The sequence below is a fragment of the Equus przewalskii genome, chromosome 1 (assembly GCF_037783145.1).
Source record: "Equus przewalskii isolate Varuska chromosome 1, EquPr2, whole genome shotgun sequence".
Classification (NCBI taxonomy): Eukaryota; Metazoa; Chordata; class Mammalia; order Perissodactyla; family Equidae; genus Equus; species Equus przewalskii.
Window position 1 is genome coordinate 68,025,100 of NC_091831.1, and position 19,330 is coordinate 68,044,429.

Below are 19,330 nucleotides of genomic sequence, written 5' to 3' on the forward strand. Positions count from 1 at the left end.
TCTCTCAACAAATTTTAGTCACCTCCCAGTGAACTTACTTCATCATGTACTAATGGGCCCCTAAGGAAGTCAGCAAAACATTGTGCAAGGGCAGGGTCTCCAGCTGCCCTATGAAATCCATTTTCTACCCCACAGGCCATGTGCTCCAAATGCCACATTCAGCTTATTTACAATTAGAGGGCAAGATGACTTTCCGATTACCAGCCACCAGCCCAAGACTGGACTGGCCTCTGTAGGGGGCTGCAGTACCTGGAGGGAGGGTCTCCACGCTTTGTGCTTTCTCATCCCCGTTGCTGTGATGAAGATCTTTCATTTTAATTGGGTCAATTTCATTCCAGTCCTCCTAGAGGGAAAAAAAACACCAAATGAGTTGACTGGTTCTTCAAACACACTTTCATTCATCAGTTCAATAAACACTGAGTCTTATGATGCCAGTGGGCACCGAAGATGCAATGAGAGAGAATTCCCATCTTCAGGACCTGCATCTCAGAACTTCTGCAGATAGTGGAGACGGAAAGGGACAAAAGCATGGGAATGACTTTTTCCAAAGAAGGATTTGCATTTCTCTTCATCTTACATTTTTATTGCGTATCTATGGGAAGGAAATAGTCTGGAAAATCCCAGGGCTTTGAGGATCTGTGAAGGTGAGGAAGGGAGACAGGGAAAGCAGATTAAATAAAATAATTCAATAGTGGTTAAATTAAAGCCATTAAAATCAGGGTAGATCTCCAGACATCTTAGATGGTTTAAGGACATCCTAGGACCCAACAGCACCTTTGAGCTCTCCTCAGAGGTTAAATGATTTGTTTAATTCCACTGAATAACAGTGGCAAGAGGAGAAAGGACCTGCCAAGCTTTTCCTAGGGCTTACTCTAATAGGACTGCCAACGCAACAGAGCTGCAAATTAAGGGCTTAATGTGAAATCAGAATAAGATATAAACTGGCAGAATTTATTCAACTCATCTGTGCAAACAATTTACTCTCATCTATCCACATTAAATCAAACTAAATACAACTCCATGACCACAGAATTCCAAACAGATTTTTCAACCACTTGAAATTTGATTTCTGTGAATATAATAAGAAAGGTTTCTTTATGTAACCAAAAACAGAAATATCCTGCGGCTGCTAAGTCTCACATAGATTTCTGTGAGCTGGCCATTGTCAACTGGCCATTTCCCTGAGCGGATGCTATTAGAAAGATCTGCAGCAATAAGCCCTCCCTCAGGGGAGACCCAACCAGTTCTGTAGGGGTTTGTTAATTAGCATTCCTCCAGACCGGCATAGGCTGCATGTTCTGCAAAAGTGGACCACCGGAGACATTTTGGCTCTTTAAAATGTAAAGTGAGAACTGCACAAAGGGTAATCCTCAGGGGCTGGGCCAAATCATACATTTCTTCCCAAACGCAACTTGCTCTGCTAATAATCTGCATTTTTACTCAAAAGGACAGTAATTAAAGAGAAACAGTGCCTAAGCTTCCTCCCTCTAGAGGCCGGCTTTGCGACTTCAGCTGCTTCTGCAGTGAAGTGATCCAGCTGGGATTGTCCCACCAGGGCCATCATGGAAACCATGCACAGGGGCACCCAGGGAGGAAAATGCCACTGCAGACACAGTGGGCCAGTGAGAGGAACCATCCTGCAGTCCTAGCTCCACCCCTCATGACAAGGCCTTTCTCAGGCCTTCCAGTGCCCCAACTTCTGGGACTTCTCCAGATCCTATCCCACATTGTAATGTATGTATGAACATGCATCTGTATCCCAGTTTAAATATTTTTTGCTGAAAAAAAAATTGAAAGATATTTACAATTTGGCTTTTGAGGTTATTTGGTTATAACTACACTTTCAATTTACCACTGGCAATCCTGGCAAATTCTCTTACTCTCTTACAGGAGTAAGAGACTCTAACCTACTAACCACCTTTACAATATCAGGAAATATGTATGAACACTAAATTCAGCAAGTAATGAAGTTACTAGAGTCACACTGTGTAGACTTTTAATTAAGCATTATTAATTTTTATTTTGTAGCTTGCTTGTGGCATTTTGTGGCTAATAATTTTTTTTTCTGCAGGCATCTGACCTACTACACACACTGGCTAATGGATCAAACCACTTAACCTTGTACTTGAATAAAATCAAAAGTGAATGTTGCTGGTGGGGCCGGTGACTTTTTCTACATGTAAGAATCAAGGCATTATTTATAGTGTTCACCAAATCAGCATTTGCAAGTCAACCATCAACGTTTTCTCAGAAAATAAATGTTTCCTTCTTCTCATGAACAAGATTGGCTAGTCCATATGTAACATTCCTTAACTTCTCTTCCCCCTCCCAATCAACCATGCCAAGGCCGGAGCTGAGGACATGCCATACGACTAGGGCATGGCAAAGTCCCAAGCAGGTGAAATAATGCTGAGTGCCATTTATGAATGCCCACTACACACCAGGCATTGCACATAGATACTTTCTCATCCCTGCAACATCTTGGCATTTTATAACTCCTATCTTACAATGGGGAGACAGAAGATGAGAGAGGATAAACAATTTGTCCAGGTTACACAGCAGGTAAAAAACTCAACCTGGCCCTTTATAAATCAGGATGGGGATGGCAGCCCAGGGCTCAGTTTAAACAAAAAAAGAGTTTAAAAAAAAAAGAGCCTGATTCTCACAATGTCATAAAAGGAGATCATTTCTAGGAGGTCATTCACAAAGGATGGCTTTGTTCTGGACTCCCAAGTCAAAAACTGCAAATTACCAAGTTAACTACCTGCTCCTAGAGTGAAATGATGAGGAGGAGGAAGAAGAAAAGGAGGAGCCACCTTGGTTGCTAACACTCATAGAGCATTTACCAGGTGCCAAGCCCATTCTAGACACTGCACATACATTAATCTTCCTGACAATGCTAGTACCACTGCCATTTTATAGATGAGGAAGCCGAGGCACAGGAAGTTTAAGTAACACACAATACATAATGAAGCTAGATTTGAACCCCAGGGAATTTAGTACTGGAGTCCACGGTCTCAATCATTCGACTGTATTGCCTTTAGATAAAATAGCATCCCCCTCCACCAAATATATAGTCAAAATTAAAGTAAAACAATGTAGAGAAAAAAAAAGTAAAAAAATGTATTAAGCATCCATATCAGAATATGTCTGATCACTCAATTCCTGATAGTTCAAGGTGGTTGATTGGATTCACTGGCTGAGACAGTATCCAAGTACAAACCACCACCTGTTGACTGCTCACCTTTCCAGACACTTGTCATTTTCCACTCTCTTCTTGTTACCCCAACCCACGGCCTTTGCTGGATATTAAGAAAGTCCCCAGAGATACACTGGGGACAAGGCAGCTTCGCTTTGGTTGAGTGTACAGACCCGAAACAGACAAGCATTCAACAATGACAGCACAGCGTCACACGTCCTACACAGCGTGGGGGCAGGGATGCCGTGTGGAGGGCTCCAAGTCTGTGTATGGGAAGTGAGACTTCAGCAGAAATCTGAGGGAGTCAAGAATTGACCTGGCAAAGAGAAATGATGGGGGGATGAGGGTTCCAGATGGAGGAAACAAAAGGAAAGGTAGAAAATGGGAAGCCATGGAAATGGCAAGATATTCCGAGACTTGAGGCTTGTTTTCTAGAAACATCACTTTGGCTGTGCTGTAGGGGAGCAGACTGGAGGGGACAAAAGAGAGGCCAGGAGGCCATCAGGGCAATGCAGCAACAGAAAGTGGTGAGCTGGCTCCAGTCCAGGTCCTAGAGATGAGGAGGGGAGAGGCACAGCCAGGGAATGCCTGGAGGAGGGAGAGAGGAAGGAGGAATCAGACATGGCAGGTTTGTGACTTGAACATTTCACAGATGGAATGACATTCAGCAACAAGAAACATGAGAAAGTTGTCTGGGTGGGTACTCAGTGGTGCTAGGAAATCAAGGTGAGTTTGTTTTGGAAATGCTGAGGTTACTGAGAGATACTGATAGGAGGTATCTGGAAAACAGATGGAGACACACGTCTGGACTTCTGGAAAGGCATGAGACAATTAAAACTACTGGTAAGCATAAGAAGACCATCCAGGGAGTGTGAGCCAAGTGAGAACAGGCAGTAGGAGACACCAACATTTAAGGGACAAGTGGGACACATGGCACGTTGGGAAGAGTCTCACCCTAAGAGCCAGAGCCTGGGGTTCTAACCCTGGCTTTTGTCAACAACTGTGGGGGTCTGACAAGGTCACCTCATTTCTCCAACACTGGGATGCTGGGCTAAATGCCTCAAGGTCCTGGCTTGCCCTGGTATTCCTATGTAGCGGACCTACTCAGCACTCCATTGTACTTCCTAGCTGTTTCACACATTTGATATCCAGAAGCATTTTAGGTCCTTATAGGGGCAGGAGGGCTGTGTGACATGTCTTTTGCGTATCTACAGTACTAAATGTGGCAGGGGTCTCTTTAGGGTAGTTGCTCGACAATAAATGCAGTTGAAAACAAACCCCTCCCCCTACTCACTGATTTTACTGGCTTTGCCCACTTTGTAGTGGAAGCTTTTCATTACAACAATCACCCTCCCATATATTTACATACATTATAAGACTTATTTATACCAGGGGCAGCTCCACTTAAAAACAGCAATGTACTGAATGCAAATTCATGGAGAAGGCTCTGGCTCCCAGTACCCACTGGTATCCAGGAAGTGCTACCAACTGGTTTGTTTGTTTTCTCCCTGTTAAGAGAAAATGATGCAGTGGCAGACAGGTCCTCTTTTTTGTGACAATATAAACTGCTGCTGAGATTAGGGGAGTAATGATGTGGTTTGATACTGGGTCAAAAGTTGCAGAGAATTCAAAGCCTGTGATCCAGGAGGCGTGCTTTTATTTCCCAGAATGCAGACCCATCTCTGCTTTGTTTCTCCTGCCCTCCAAGGAGGGCTGTTGACACTGAATACATAATGACTAGCCCACAGACAGACAATGCTCAGACAAATGTAGACAAGGGCGGGCTTAGTGTTCTGACAGAAAAGTGAATTCTGTCAGGGAAATTTCCAGAGGTCTACGATTCTCCGCCAACTAAATTAAGAAACATGGAGTGGGGAGCATGCTGCTGTCTTCACTCAACTTTGCCATTTGGACCACAGTGTTGGATGCATCCACATGCAACCTCCAGAAAGACGTAGAGAGCCTCATCTACGGCCCTGAGATTTTCACTTCCTTGTTAAACAGCATTTGAGCCAGAAAATGCACACTCTAATTCCTGTCCTCCTATTTACTAACTGACCTAAGTTGGTAGTTACCATTATGAGATATTTGATTTTGGTTAGTTTTCCCATTCTAAAAACCCCAGAAACGCACTTTGCCCACATTGTTCTTACAAATGCATACAACAGAAGCAGTCTATTACCTGAAGCACAAATGGAATTAAATCAGGCCAGGAATGAGATCGGATAGAAATAAGTGACTGAATGATATCTATTTATCTACCATAATTAGAGTGTATAGCAGCCAAAATTCACCCCATTTCTAAGTAGATAAAAGAGCAACGACTTTTAATAAAATGACATTATTTTCAGAAAAGTAAACCCAATTGCTTGGTTTACTGAATAGTTACGATAAAAATTAAGTATAAAATAGGTTTCATTATTAAAAGAAAATTCTCCATTATATTCCCAATATGACCTGTCTCTGTTTCAAAATAAGAATAAATAAACAAAAAGTGGGTTTAGCTTTTGCCAGAGACAAAGTGTGAGTCACTTTGGAAGGAGGGGCTGTGCTAAGGTGAGGAGGCTGTGTAAGCTGCTCACCGAGTCAGAGGGATGGCAGCAGGAAGGCCGCTGTGGGGGAAGCAGAAGAGGTACCATGGCTGGAAGAGAGCAGCCCCTGAAGTACTAATAGTTTGCCATCAACTTGTTAACGGCACTATTTAGTCCAACCCTTCATTCCCCAGATGAGGAAAGAGATCTAGAAGGGCCAACTGACATACTGTGTTATCAACTGCTATAAAACAGATAACCTCAAAACTTAGTAGCTTAAAACAACAAGCACTGTTATCTCACACGGCTTCTGAGAGTCAGGAACCTGGATGGTTCTGGTCCATGGTCTCTCATGAGGCTGCAGGCAAGATGTCAGCCAAGGCTGCCATCATCTGAAGGTCTGAGTGGGGCGGACAGGCTGCTTGCCAGACTCACTCACATGGCTGTTGGCTAGAGGCCCCAGTTCCTCATCACAGACTCATCCACATGGCCGCTTGAGTATCCTCACAACATGGCAGCTGGCCTCCCCCATGGTAAGTGACCCAAGAGAGGGGGAAAGTGGGGAGGGAATCGGCAGAGGGGAAGACAGACAGAGGGAGAGAAGATGATGCTAGGATTCCTTTTATGACCTAGTCTTGGAAATCATACAGTCATACCACCACATTCTATTCAACAGACGGAAGTCACTATGTCCAGGCCACACTCAAGGGGAGGAGAATTAGATCCCACATTTTGAGAGGAAGACTGTCAAAGAATTAGTGAATATATTCTGAAACCATGACAGTTATGAATGCCATAAGACTTGACAGGGGCAGAGATGAGGCCAGAATATTCCAAAGGTAGACAGAACACTGATGTTATAACGGTTATTCATGTGTGGAGGCTCTGAGGTGCTGAGAGTCCAAGAGTTGAGTCACAAAAGGGGCAAATCTGTGCAGTAAAAATGTCATTTCATTCTCACACTGACCTCTTATCCACAGTGCAATATAAAGACTAGTATCATCTAAGATAACATGTTTGAACTATGAAAAAACACCAAAATAAATATGCTTATAAATATAAAACTAAACCATAAAAAATAAATGTATATTGCTAAATCATCACAGTCTGTCTTCATAAAATTTAGACGGCTAGCATTATATTTGTTAACAAAGATAAAAACATCACTGTGGAAGAAAAAAGAAAATAAATAGCTTGTCTTTAATCTCCCCTTACTGAAATACATTTTGTCACTGTTAAATTATTTCAGCTGACTAGACCATATGCTCAGAGGCAGACAAAGTTACCAAAAATACCATCAGAATGACTACTTGACTCCTTTCTCACCAGCTGTCTACTTTTCACTATTAGTTAATACTGTTCACTAACTACCACCACCATAACCAATCCACAGAGCAACATTTAAGTTTTGGGGGGAAAAAGCCAGGTTGCCAAATCTGTTAAAAAGATGTGATATTTCATATTTCCAGAGCTCATTTCTTAAGAGCACACTGCCAAGCTAAGACACTGATAACAAAACTGCTAACCTGAAAGCAAATTTTTAAGAGTAAACTTTGTTGCCTGCTAAAGACCAAAACCTCCCGTTAAGCCAGTATTCTCACTATAAAGTGATCCATGGAGGAACCCCAAGCACTATTTATGGTTTCTAATTCTTCAGGGTGGGTGTCCCACCAGGGCAATGCAGGGGAATAATCCATAGGTCTTACAGAGGATGAAGAAACCTGCTGATATACAGTGTTACTATCTAAGCTTCTACTTTCTAAATAGGGTGTGTGACCATTAACAAATTGACTAACATAATTTTAACTCACTGGGAAAGAATGATTAACATAATCTTGATTTAGGGTTCAATGGCCACCAGCTATGTTAGTAAATATTACCCAAAAACCGTAGAAGGGTTGTCCTAAATCTATTTTTCTAATAAGGTCTTTATTTTATTAATTACGAATTCTTCTTTCACAAAGGATTTGTGCAAGCAGAACACCATCAGGCATCATTAGCCCAATTTACAGATAAGTAAACACACGGGGAAAGGTGGTTGATGCAGTACCACCAGAGGTCAGGTTCCACTTTAACCTGTTCCAAAACAGTGTCTCTCCCACAGCTCCAAGTCTTTCTCTTAGAAGGTTATTTAGATGTGCTCACAGAAGCCAAATGGAGCGTTCACATCCATCGCCTAACGTGAGTGACATGTGGCAGGACTCTGTACAGGGACCTGCACCCAACAGCAGGGCACGGCCTGCCAGCCAGTTCCAGGATGCTGGATGCCACAGGAGCCTCCTTCCCTCTGCGTTCTGCCTTGGGGCAGGATGGATGGTGCCAGTCAGGGATGTTTGATCTCTTAACCCGGCACACTTATTTACACATCCATTCTCTGCCTTCAACAGCTGGGACATTTTCCACACTATTCCAATAAGTGGTATTACAACATGGGCTGCAGATGTCCCACTATCTTATTTAAAAGCAAAAGGATAGAGGGTAAATTAGTTCAATCTGACTGGAAAGCAATTTGGCACCACATATGAAGAACTAAAAAGACACTTATAACCTTTAAGCTGAGAAATCTCATTTCTGTGAATTTAGACTAATGAACAAACACACAGTAAGGAACAAATTTTATGCATGAATTTTGAAGTATTGTTTATAAGAGAAAAAAAGAAGAAACTTAAAATATTCACCAATAAGAGGTTGGTTAAATTATGTTATAGCCCCTCAAAAGAATATTACGGTATCATTAAGAATCATAATTATAAAGATCATACAGCCATATGCAAAATGCTTATACATTAAATGAAAGAGCAGGAGACAAAATTTTATGTACACAATGAAAGAACTACATAAAAATATGTATCCATATGCATTAGCTTGGAATGAAATGCACTAAAATAAAAATGGTTGTGTTAGAGTGGAGAATGATGAGCACTATTTCTACTTCTCAAACTTTCCGTCATATTTTTAGCTTCATGAATAATAAATTTTAACACAGACATGTTTAGGTTGGAACTTGAAATCTACGCAATATTTCCTATCATTGAGGCATCATGGCAGTCTGGCCTGAGGCTATGAATGCAGCCCAAAGCAGCTTGGGGAACCCAGTGGCACAGGAGCTGTTTCTAGAAACAGGTACAAGGTCAAGGCACTATTCTAGAATGCAGGGAGATCCCCCCTTTCCTCAGGAATTGGAGAAAGGGCCAGAAAGGTCCCTGCTGTCCTGGGCAGGGTTTGACACTGCCAGATTCAGCTCTGACAGGCCTATTGAGGGGCCCACCTCTTGTGTATCCATCCCTTTCCCTACTGAGTGCTTTTTCCAAGAAACAGTCAACGAAAGACCAAACTGATCTTGTGTGCTTATGGCCACTGCTGGCACTGAACTATTAAACTAAGGGATATGCTAGACCCTTACTCTGAGTTCACAGGCAACTACATGCACACAGAGAGAAATCAGAGCACATTCTTCTCCCAGGCCGCCCATCCCTGGATCAATTGCCCTTGTTCCCCCAACATGGGGCAATGGAAATAACGGTGACAGTGCCGCCACCTCCACAGCACGGACATTTACTGAGAATTTCCTGTGTGCTGGGAGTTGTGGTATAGCAGTACGTCTGCTATTTCAGTCATTGCTTACAGCATCATTGAGGTGCAGTAGTAATGTCCCCATTTAAAAGACAAGAAACAAATCTCATCTCAAAAAGAATCAAGGGCATGGAGCAAATAGGCAGTAGGTGAGCCAAGGTCACACCCAGGTCTGCCTGGCCCAGAGTCCACGTTCTTTCCACAATGCTATGCCAGTTCTGGGATGGACAACTGACCTCAGGCCCACCCAGGTAGTCAGAATCCCTGAATCCAGCTCACCTACCTAAAGTGCCCGGACCACGGCAGGTTAGGCAATACCTGGGGCTGCCCACCCTTCTGCTGCTCTGCTCTGACTCAACTTCAGAAAATTATAATCTTACACTAATATTTGTTTTCAAAGGCTGCTTTTCCTGCCCACACACTTTATCTCATTTATTCATAATGAGAAGGTGATTTGCTGCAAGGAATTCAGGCTTTGCAGGCAAATTCAAATTCCTGCTCTGGAGCTCAGAGCAATAGGAATCATGTTTTCTACCCATCATGATGCTGCAAGAATTACATGAGATAACATGTATGATGATGATGCCACCAGGGTCTGACACACAGTAGGTTCTCAATAAAAAGTGAGCCCCTGACCCACACAACAGCCTTATGAGTTGTAAGGCACATTTTATAGCAGAGAAAACTAAGGCACAAAAAATCATTTTGAGTTACCCAAGACCGCACAGTTTTATGATATAACCGGTCATGAGCCTTCCTTCCACTGTAGATCCAGTCTGTGGAACTCAGAAATCACCACCAAGATATGCTGGCCCCATAGAGTTTGTTCCAAGTGGTACTTGCATCTCACCTCTACTGCGTATCAAGGTCTGAGAATTTAAGAATCTTTTTTTACATAGTTTGCTTTTTTTAAAAAATGCTGAGTTCCAACGAGCCTGTTAATCTGTTAATTTATTCTCTGTAAGCCAAAGATTCATGTGTCCCTTGGCTTTAAAACTAGAAAGAACTAGATTCAAATCCAGGTTCCAGAACTTTATAAATTATCAATCCTTTTACTCTCAGGAGCATTATCCAGAATGCTAGACTTTGAGAGGTTTAGAGAAAGTCTACGTGAAATCCTTGGAACACAGATGTTCAGATACAGGAGCCTCATGGTAACACCCTGAGGATGTGTTGGACCAGCTGAATTAAGTGCCAAAGGGAACTCACTAGAAAGTTGGTTGGTTGCAATAAACAGCAAAGTTCACTTGAGTCAAATCAAGCAGAACATGCAAACTCACTTTCATTCATGTGTACACAAGCTTATGCAACAGCACTATAGTCCTGAATCTTTCCAGCAAACCCAATGAACTGAGAGTGCCAGGGTTTTTTTTATTTTTTAAGAAATTTTGCTAGTGAGTCTTACCAAAGGTTTATACCCTATATTCTTCCAAAAGGGATTAGGTAGCTTAAAACAAAAGATCTAAATAGAAATACGAAAGAAATGGAACATCAACATTGAGGAAACAAGGAAGCAAAAACGCTGCAGTTGACCTGAATTTTAACTCTTAGCTTTGTAGAGATGGAAGTAAATGGAATAACAGGAACAAGAATTAAAATGCAATGAGAATCAGTCATGGGACAGAAGAAATGGTTGCAAGTAACCTGCCAAAGGCAAAAGGTAAAGTAGTCCCCCCTCACCTGCAGGGGATCCGTTCCAGGACCCCCAGTGGATGTCTGAAACCGTGGATAGCACCGAACCCTACATATACTATGATTTTTCCTAATGGGCTAATGAGCAGGTAGCATATACACCATGGATACGCTGGAAAAGGGATGATTCACGTCCCAGGTGGGACAGAGCCAGAGGGCGTGGTATTTCATCATCCTACTCAGAACTTTAAAACTAGTGAATTGTTTATTCTGCAATTTTCCATTTAATATTTTCAGACTGCATTTGACCATGGGTAACTGAAACCAAGGAAAGAGAAACCCATGGATAAAGGGGGACTACTGTATGTGATCAAGTCAGAATCTCAATTCAGACCAGCCTCCGAAGGCTATGCTTCTCATCATTCAAGTGAGGTTAGAAGAACCATAAGAGAGACTGAATTTCTGGAGGAAAATCCTAGTATTTGCCATGAATATAGTGGATTTGGAGTAATGGATTGTGTAGTAATGGATTAAAAATGGCTACATGTCTTTGCTACTTCTCCCACAGGGAGCTGTAGTGGAAGGCCCCTCCCCTCATGGACTCCGGGCTGGGCCATGTGACTGACTTTGACCAACTGGATGTCAGCAACCACGAAGCAAGGAGGGACTCATACGTGCTTGTGTACTGCACTTACCCTTTCAGAAACCTGTCCTGAGGCCACCATGGCTGTAAGGAGGCTGACCTAGGCTACTGGTGCTTAAGAGGCCATTTGGAGAGCTGAGGCACCCCAGACAGCTCCCAACAGTACTACAGTACGTGTGAGTGAGGCCATCTTGGACCAGCCAGTCAACTCAGCTGCCACTTGACTACAGGGACACGTGTGAGCCCCAGGGAGAACAGCAGAAGGATTGTCCAGCCAACTCATAGGGTTGCGAAAAGTCCTAAGTCATTCCCGTTCGAGGCCACTAGGTTCAGGGTGGTCTGCTAGGCAGCAAGAGATAACTGAGACAAGGATGTGGGATGAAAAAATATAGGAAATACTCAATAACAGCTTTACAGTAAACAGGAAGCCAATTTTATATGGCTGTTGTCCATAAAAAATTTGGAGGTACGATATGAAAGGGCAATTCAAAGAATTCTGCATGGAGCAAAACCAGTTCTATCCACACAGTTTGAGCCAATAGCCCTCACTTTGGATAATGTATTCCCTTCGGTAAATACAAGAAAGGAGCTGGGAGAGCCTGTGCATCAGCAGGGCTAAAAAAGCGTTTGAGCTTGAGAAGTCACCTCTGCTATAACCAGGTCATTCCTTTAACAAGTATTGTTCTAAATGTTGACTATATGACAGGTCCTTTGCTGGAAAGTAGAGATGCAGAGGTAATTACACAGGGTCAGGCCCTGCCCTTAGGAGCATCAGAAGGGAGGTGCATACAAGGCGTGGCGTGTGTCCTTGGGACATCTAGACTCTCCTAAGGCTCAAGCTTCTGTTTACAGAACGGGGACAGTGGTTAATGGTCACGGCATAGGATTTGTGCAGGCTCTTGGTATAGTGCCTGACACATGCTACATGTTCAATAACATTCGTATTGTTATTAATATTAGGATAAAATCTTGACACTAATAGCTGTGATATGGAAGATGGCTTAGAGAAGTCACTGGTGGGAGGAAGTGAGGAGGGACTATTAGGAGATGACAGTGGTCATTCTGGAGAAGAGAGATGAAGGTCCAACCAGCGAGCAGGGACTTAGGACATGGAGCCAGGAGCCAGGGAGGAAGCACTCAAGAGGGACAGCTCCTGGATTAAGAACACACCCCCAAAGGGCTGTGACTTCAGCCTCCCTGTTGACACCTCCAAAACTCTCGGCAAACTGCCGGTCAAAAGGCAGGAATGGAAGGCATGTCAGCTCTGACAAGTAGGCTCTGCCAAGGGCCTGGGAAAGTTGGCACTCCCCAGGATTCCAGTTCCTCAGAGGTATCTTGGTCCAACAGGTCCCTGATGAAAAGGGATTAAAGCAAGAGGAGGCCCACTGTGCCCAGAACCAGCCAGCCTGTAGGTGGTGGGGCAGACTTCAGCGTTTTCTTCTAGAACTGACCAATATTCACTTGGCCCTGCTCCACAAAAAACATCCAATTCACAATTTCACTATGATTCAGTGGCACAGCCTGCCCAGTCAGAATCAAGATGGCTCTGGGTAATCCAGCACCCTGAGGCCACAAAACCCCTCAAGGGTTCCTGAAGACTCTGTGTGGGCCTCATGCTGGTTGTGGCAGCATGGAACAGCCTCAGGCCCAAGCATAGAACAAAGTGATGGTCCCTTCCCTGGTGAGAAAAGTCTGGCCCATGTGGTTGCAAACTAGACTTCAGTTTTTTCTGTTTTCTTCAGACCCAGCCAAAATGCAAAGCAGGGATCCAAATAAAGAAACAAAATAATGGGGTGACTTTCTCTTGCTGACCTCAGTCTCATACTCATACTTTCTTGAGATCTTTTTAATAAACTCAAGGGAGTGCTACACATTTTGAGAGAAAAGTAATAGAAGAATTCAGCATCATGTGCAAATATGAGAAGTCAGGTGCATTAAATGTTTTTGTGGACAAAGGAGCAACTATTAAGAGAGACAAGCCAGTTCTCCAGGTAAATAAAATAACACATTGCCAGGAGCCAAAAGTCCAGGGTGTAGGGTGCTCTTCCCAGGGCTGGGTAAACTCAGAGAGATGTTTGCAGATTACAAGTTAAAGAGGGTGCTTGTTGGAAAGCTCTATTCAACCATTGCTCTTTGTCTCCTCTCAGAGCAGTGTCAGCAACCTCACCAGACACATGGAAGCTGCCCCCTCACCCACTTCAAACATCTCAGTCAGAACAAACAAACTGCTGGGCAGGTGATGGGAATCCGAACAGCGTGGGTGCTGGCGCTGCTCAGAAACACACCTGTGAGGCTCAATTCTGTCACCAGTTATTGATAACTCTGTGTATAAATGAACAAAGGCTTTCAGACAGTGTTCATCCAACTGACTTGGAGGCTGATTGTACAAAATCTTTATCTGTGATGAGGATGGCAACACACAGGAGCTCCCAAGGCAGAGAAGAGAATGGGCCCTGAAAGGATGCTGATTCACAGTCTGACTTGAGTTGTATGGCGGAAGAGACAAGAGGAACCCTTCCAGTAGGTCAGGCTGGCTGTCTAAGGGGGTGGTTGGAGCTCTGCGTCCCCAGCTGGCTGCTTCTGTTCTCATGTAAAGAGTGGGTTCCCTGGCTAAAAATATTTTGCAGTCCATCACCCAGTGGGTAAAGTGTGGCAATGTCTCAGGAGGCCGAGCTCTCACTCCTATCTTGGGCATTTTCCCAAAACAAATGTTGGCGCCATCATGCCTTAGCTTCCCCATCTCAAAGACAGGTGGCACATCTTAGTGAGGGCCTCAAGTCTCCTCTGTTATCCTTCAATAGGCCCACTGTATTCAGGCCTCATCCACATGCTGGAGAAATGCACTGGCCCCTGGCCAGGCCCTTATACATCATGTGCCCAACACAAATGCCCCCCTCACCCACCACCCCACTGCCAGGGAGTCCCAAGGGGTTCCCCTTGTACATCCCATCAGGTACAAATGCTCACTTTCAGCCCCCTGCCCTCTCTACCTTGCCCACTCTGGCTTATTCCTCACTGATCCCTGCACTACTCAGGTCAGATCTATTCCAGCAGGTTCTCCACATACAACATGGTCATTCTCACTTCCTTGACTTGGCTCATGACTTGTTTTTCCATTTTTCAATTAAGGTATAATTTGCACACAGTAAAATTCAGTCTAGTGACAGTTCTGTGGATTTTGACAAGTGTTCACGGTCATGCAATCACCACAAGATACAGAATAGTTCCGTCACCCAGAAAAATTCCCTTGCATACCTTAACCCCTCCTCCAGCCCCAGCACCCTAATCTGTTTTCTGTCTCATAGTTTCTGCCTTTTCGAGAATGTCATATAAATGGAATCGTCTAGTATGTGACCTTCGGATCCTGGAGGTTGTTCCACTCCCGTGATGACCATCCACGTTGGACTGGTGCTTGTGTCCTTCTGCTGCCAGGTGGTATCCACTATATACTACCACGTTCCACTGTGTGGGTGGACCACAGCTTGTGCATCCCTGCCCCAGTTGAGCAACAGTTCAGTAGTTTCCACTGGGGCAAATACGAATAAAGTCATCATAAATTCTGTGAGCACATAAATTTCTATTTCCCTTGAATAAATATCAAAGAGTGGGATTGCTGGGTCGTATGGGAGCATGTGTTTAACTTATAAGAAACTGCCAAACTGTTTTCCCAACTGGTTATACCATTTTGCATTCCCATCAGCAACGTGTGAGAGTTCCAGACGCTCTATATCCTCACCAGTACTGCGTGTTATCATTTTTGTTTTTCTCCTTAAGTCATTCCAATAGGTGTACAGTGACATAAAGCAGCGTTCTTATTTGCCATAATTATGCTTACTATATACGAGGTACATGTTCACTGGCTCACATACATGTCAATTATTTCAACTCATTTCATTTCAACTCTTCACAATAAGATCCAGTATTTTCTCTGCTTTTAAATGAGGAAACAGAGGTGGCTCTTGAACCAGGGTCAAATAAAATTCATGGCCTTAAATAAGATCTCATCTAGGACGACCTCATTTATTCCTTCATGGATTCTCCATATTGCTTCAGACCCTGGCTCAAATTTTACCTCCTGTGTCATAGTGTCTCCAAATCATACTGTAATATAGCCCCCTCTGACCTTGCCTTTTATTTCACTTGATAAACTCCATAATTATTTCATTTATCTCTAATTAGAAAACTGAAGTATTCTCAAAATAACTCATGTTTCTCGTCTTCAAACAAGATGTCATCGCCAGACAAGATGTTTCGCTTCTTGCAGCCAGAGCACCTGCATCCCCAATACTCCTTTTTTTCATTGTCTACATTTCAGGCACTGACTGAAATGAATCAGAATGTGTAGAAAGTGTTTTCAAATCAACGGAGGAGGTGTGCTATAAAAAACAGATAATACCAACTTGCGTGTCATGGCCTCATAGTTCCACACCGCTTTGTACAGCCACAACCTGCAGGTCATGTCCTGCCCTACCAGGGAGATCAGAGTGTTAAGGCAGTTTAGTTGCAGAAAATATAGTAGGTTAAGGGTCAAGGTAAAGGCAAAGAAAATTACCATAAAGTGATCTGTGACAAAATATAATAAAATATCCAGTGTCTGGAAAGCAGGGTGACAACGGCTAGCGACATAATGAAGGAAGAATCAGTTTTAGGAAACAAACATCAAAGGCAAAAGAAACACAAGGAGCCTCTTGAGTTAACTAACCAATTAATGTACAACCAAGGACACAGAGACTTCCTAAGACGACAGTGTAAACCAGTGCTAGAGCCAGAAGCGGGTCCTAAAATTACACAGCAACCTCAGCCATGTAACAGAAGCTGCTGGGAAGCAGCCACACCAGCAGCCCAAGCAGTACATGCAACCAGCTCCTTATGTGTTTGTCGCACAACATTACTTTATCCCCGAGATTCAGGAATCAGCTCTATGCTATATATTCACCTCTCTACACTCTGCTTCCTGGCCCTCTCTAAGCTCCGGCTCCATGTCACCACCAAAGGTTAAGGCCTACCTGCTGTTTCAGTAGGCACTTCAAATCAATGACCCCACATACATCCCCCCACACCGTGAGAAACAAAAGGCTTATTCTCTACATCTATCAACAGAGCTCCAGTCACCTCTACCTCCGCCCTCACTGCCGCATCATCCAGGTTGTGCGGGTCCTACCACAATCTTCCTCACAGCCTTCTAGCCATCTCCACAGAGCCAACACGCCCAAGTCCACATAATATATTTCAGTTTTTCCTGACCTGACTCAGTGGCTCCCTCTTCTCTCCATCTGGCAAGCCACTAGAGAATCTGCTTTTTTCCCTGCTTTCTCTCCCCAAATCCCCCCAGTACATAGTTGCATATTTTTTTAGTTGTGGGTCCTTCTACCCGTGGCATGCGGGACGCCACGTCATCATGGCCTAACGAGCAGTGCCATGCCCGCACCCAGCATCCCAATCAGAGAAACCCCAGGCCGCCAAAGTGGAGCACGCGAGTTTAACCACTCAGCCACGGGGCCGGCCCCGAATCTGCCCTTTTAAAGCAACACTTTCATCCTCTGCTCAAACTCTAGGACAATCTGTCTGGACGTTAATGTTTCATTTCTTAGCAACCCTTAGGGCCTTCTCTTGACTTGGCCCCCCATCTCACCCCTCTATCTCTCCCTCAACACTCCCCTCCAGTCAGCTTGGGTCATTCCTGATCTTCTGCAAGTTCCTTTATCTGTGCCGTTCACTTGGGACTCCAGTTTTGGGTTTATAATCACTCTTTCTCTTAGGAATGGTCTTCAGATTAACGAAGCTTTATCCCCACAAGCCTGGCTCTGCCTATGGCTCTGCTGTGTTGGGAGAGTCCTGCCTCATCCCTACCTGTCCCAGGGATGAGACTGTTTGGCCATAAACCCCTACACTCGTACTCCTCATTACAACGTGTAGGTGGAGGGAAACTTAATGATCTAATCTCAATACATCCCAATTCCTAATCTGTCTTTGAAGGAACTGGAGTAAGCTCTACCCTCACGCGGGAAAGGGACACTCTTAGACACGAGGGAACCCACAAATCTGGGGATATACTTCCGTAGAAAACTACATGAAGGAGAGCCATACGCTGCACACCTAAACGGAAGCACTTAAAAGTAAACCCAAGTGGAGGGCCAGCCAGCCCTACCTGGGAGGCCCTGACGTTTTGGAAACAAAGCCCCCAAACTAAAGCCCCAACCAGCAAAGACCTGAGAGGTCGCAGAAAGTCTTTTAAATACTAATATATTTTTTTAATGGAATTTTGTTGTTGCAATTTTTTTTTCTCCCCAAAGCCCCAGTGCATGGTTGTATATCCTAGTTGAAAGTCCTTCTAGTTCTTCTCTGTGAGAGGCTGCCACAACTTGGCAACGGACAGACAAGTGGGGTGGTTCCATGACAGGGAACTGAACCCTAGCTACTGAAGCAGTGAGAACACCAAACTCTAACCACTAGGCGATCAGGGCTGGCTCTAAATACTAGTATTTAAATACTAAAACTGCAAGGGGTCTTTGACCAGCATGCCAAATGGTAAAATCTTTTATAAGGTCAATTTATAATAAACTGACAAACACAACCTGAATGAGTTTGCTAGAGTTGCCCTAACAATGTACGAGACTGGCAGGCTTAAACAACAGAAATTTATTATCTCACAGTTCTAGAGGCAGGAAGTCCGAGATCAAGGTGTCAGCAGCACTACCACACTCTCTCTGGAGCCCAGGGAAGAATCTGCTCCAGGCCTCTCTCCTTGGCTTGTAGATGGCCGTCTTCTCCCTCTGTCTTCTCATAAGCGTCTTCCCTCTGTCCATGTCTGTCTCTGTGTCCAAATTTCCCCTTTCTATAAGGACACCAGTCAGAGGGGAGTAGAGCCCACTCTAATGACCTCATTTTAACTTGCTATCTCTGTAAAGACCCTGTCTCCAGATAAGGTCACCTTCTGAGGTACTGGGGCTTTAGGACTTCATTATATCTTTGTGTGTGTGTGTGTGTGTGTGAGGGAACACATATAACACTACCTCTGTCCCAGAGATTTCACAGAAGGGGCAGAGCACACAAACAGAAGGGCCCAGACACCTTTCCCTCAGCATCCAGCTTTCCCACCGACCTGTGGCTATTTGTTCACGTTCCATCAGAATTGAGACTGTTTCTTAAAAAGGCAGATGGCACCAGCTCGGTACTACTCTGGGAAAGCTGGAGTGGAGGTCAGAGTGCTGAAAGGCCTGTGGTCCTTCTCTACTAAGAATGCATCCCACATGGAGAAAAATTTCTCCCCGGTGTGATTAGGGGCCCCCATCTTGATTCCAAGCACAGGGTGTTCGGGAGCTTCATCTCTGATGGGACCAAACAGTGAAATATTAAAACATACAAAATATACATCACCACTGCACAACAGGGTAAGTTTTTGGCATGACAGCTCAACAGACACTCTGATTTGCAAGCTCTTTTCAAAACGCTTCAAGACTTAGTATTCTGTCCAAATAATGGCAAAAAAATAAACCATTTTTGAGTCTTTATAAGACAGACAGGCTCACACAATAAATCTGCATAAAAGTTGGTCAGAGAGACTGGGCACCCGTAGCTTTTATGAACGTAGCAATTCCCCCAGACCCCTCCCATGAGGAAAGAGAGTGACCGATAAGGACCACTGCTGCAGGAGCCCCCTGGCCGGCCCCCTGCCCGCTGTGAGCCCCAGAAGGGCTGGGAGGAGCGAGCACAAGGGCTGTAATCCATCCTACACGAGTACAGAGCAGGGCC

General features: G+C 44.2%; 1 protein-coding gene across 8 annotated transcripts in view; it reads right to left on the reverse strand.

The window, feature by feature from the left end:
• GALNT2 (polypeptide N-acetylgalactosaminyltransferase 2) overlaps positions 1-19,330 on the reverse strand; it is a 198,468-nt gene that overhangs the window by 104,122 nt on the left and 75,016 nt on the right. For 4 of the 8 annotated variants that reach the window (XM_070613781.1, XM_070613811.1, XM_070613768.1 and 1 more), the window contains one exon: positions 250-343. In XM_070613781.1, the coding sequence (XP_070469882.1) occupies positions 250-343 (94 nt within the window). Of the gene's footprint in view, positions 1-249; positions 344-6,033; positions 6,367-19,330 lie in introns of those variants that run through there. The other 4 variants (XM_070613809.1, XM_070613787.1, XM_070613796.1 and 1 more) reach the window with 4 other exon arrangements.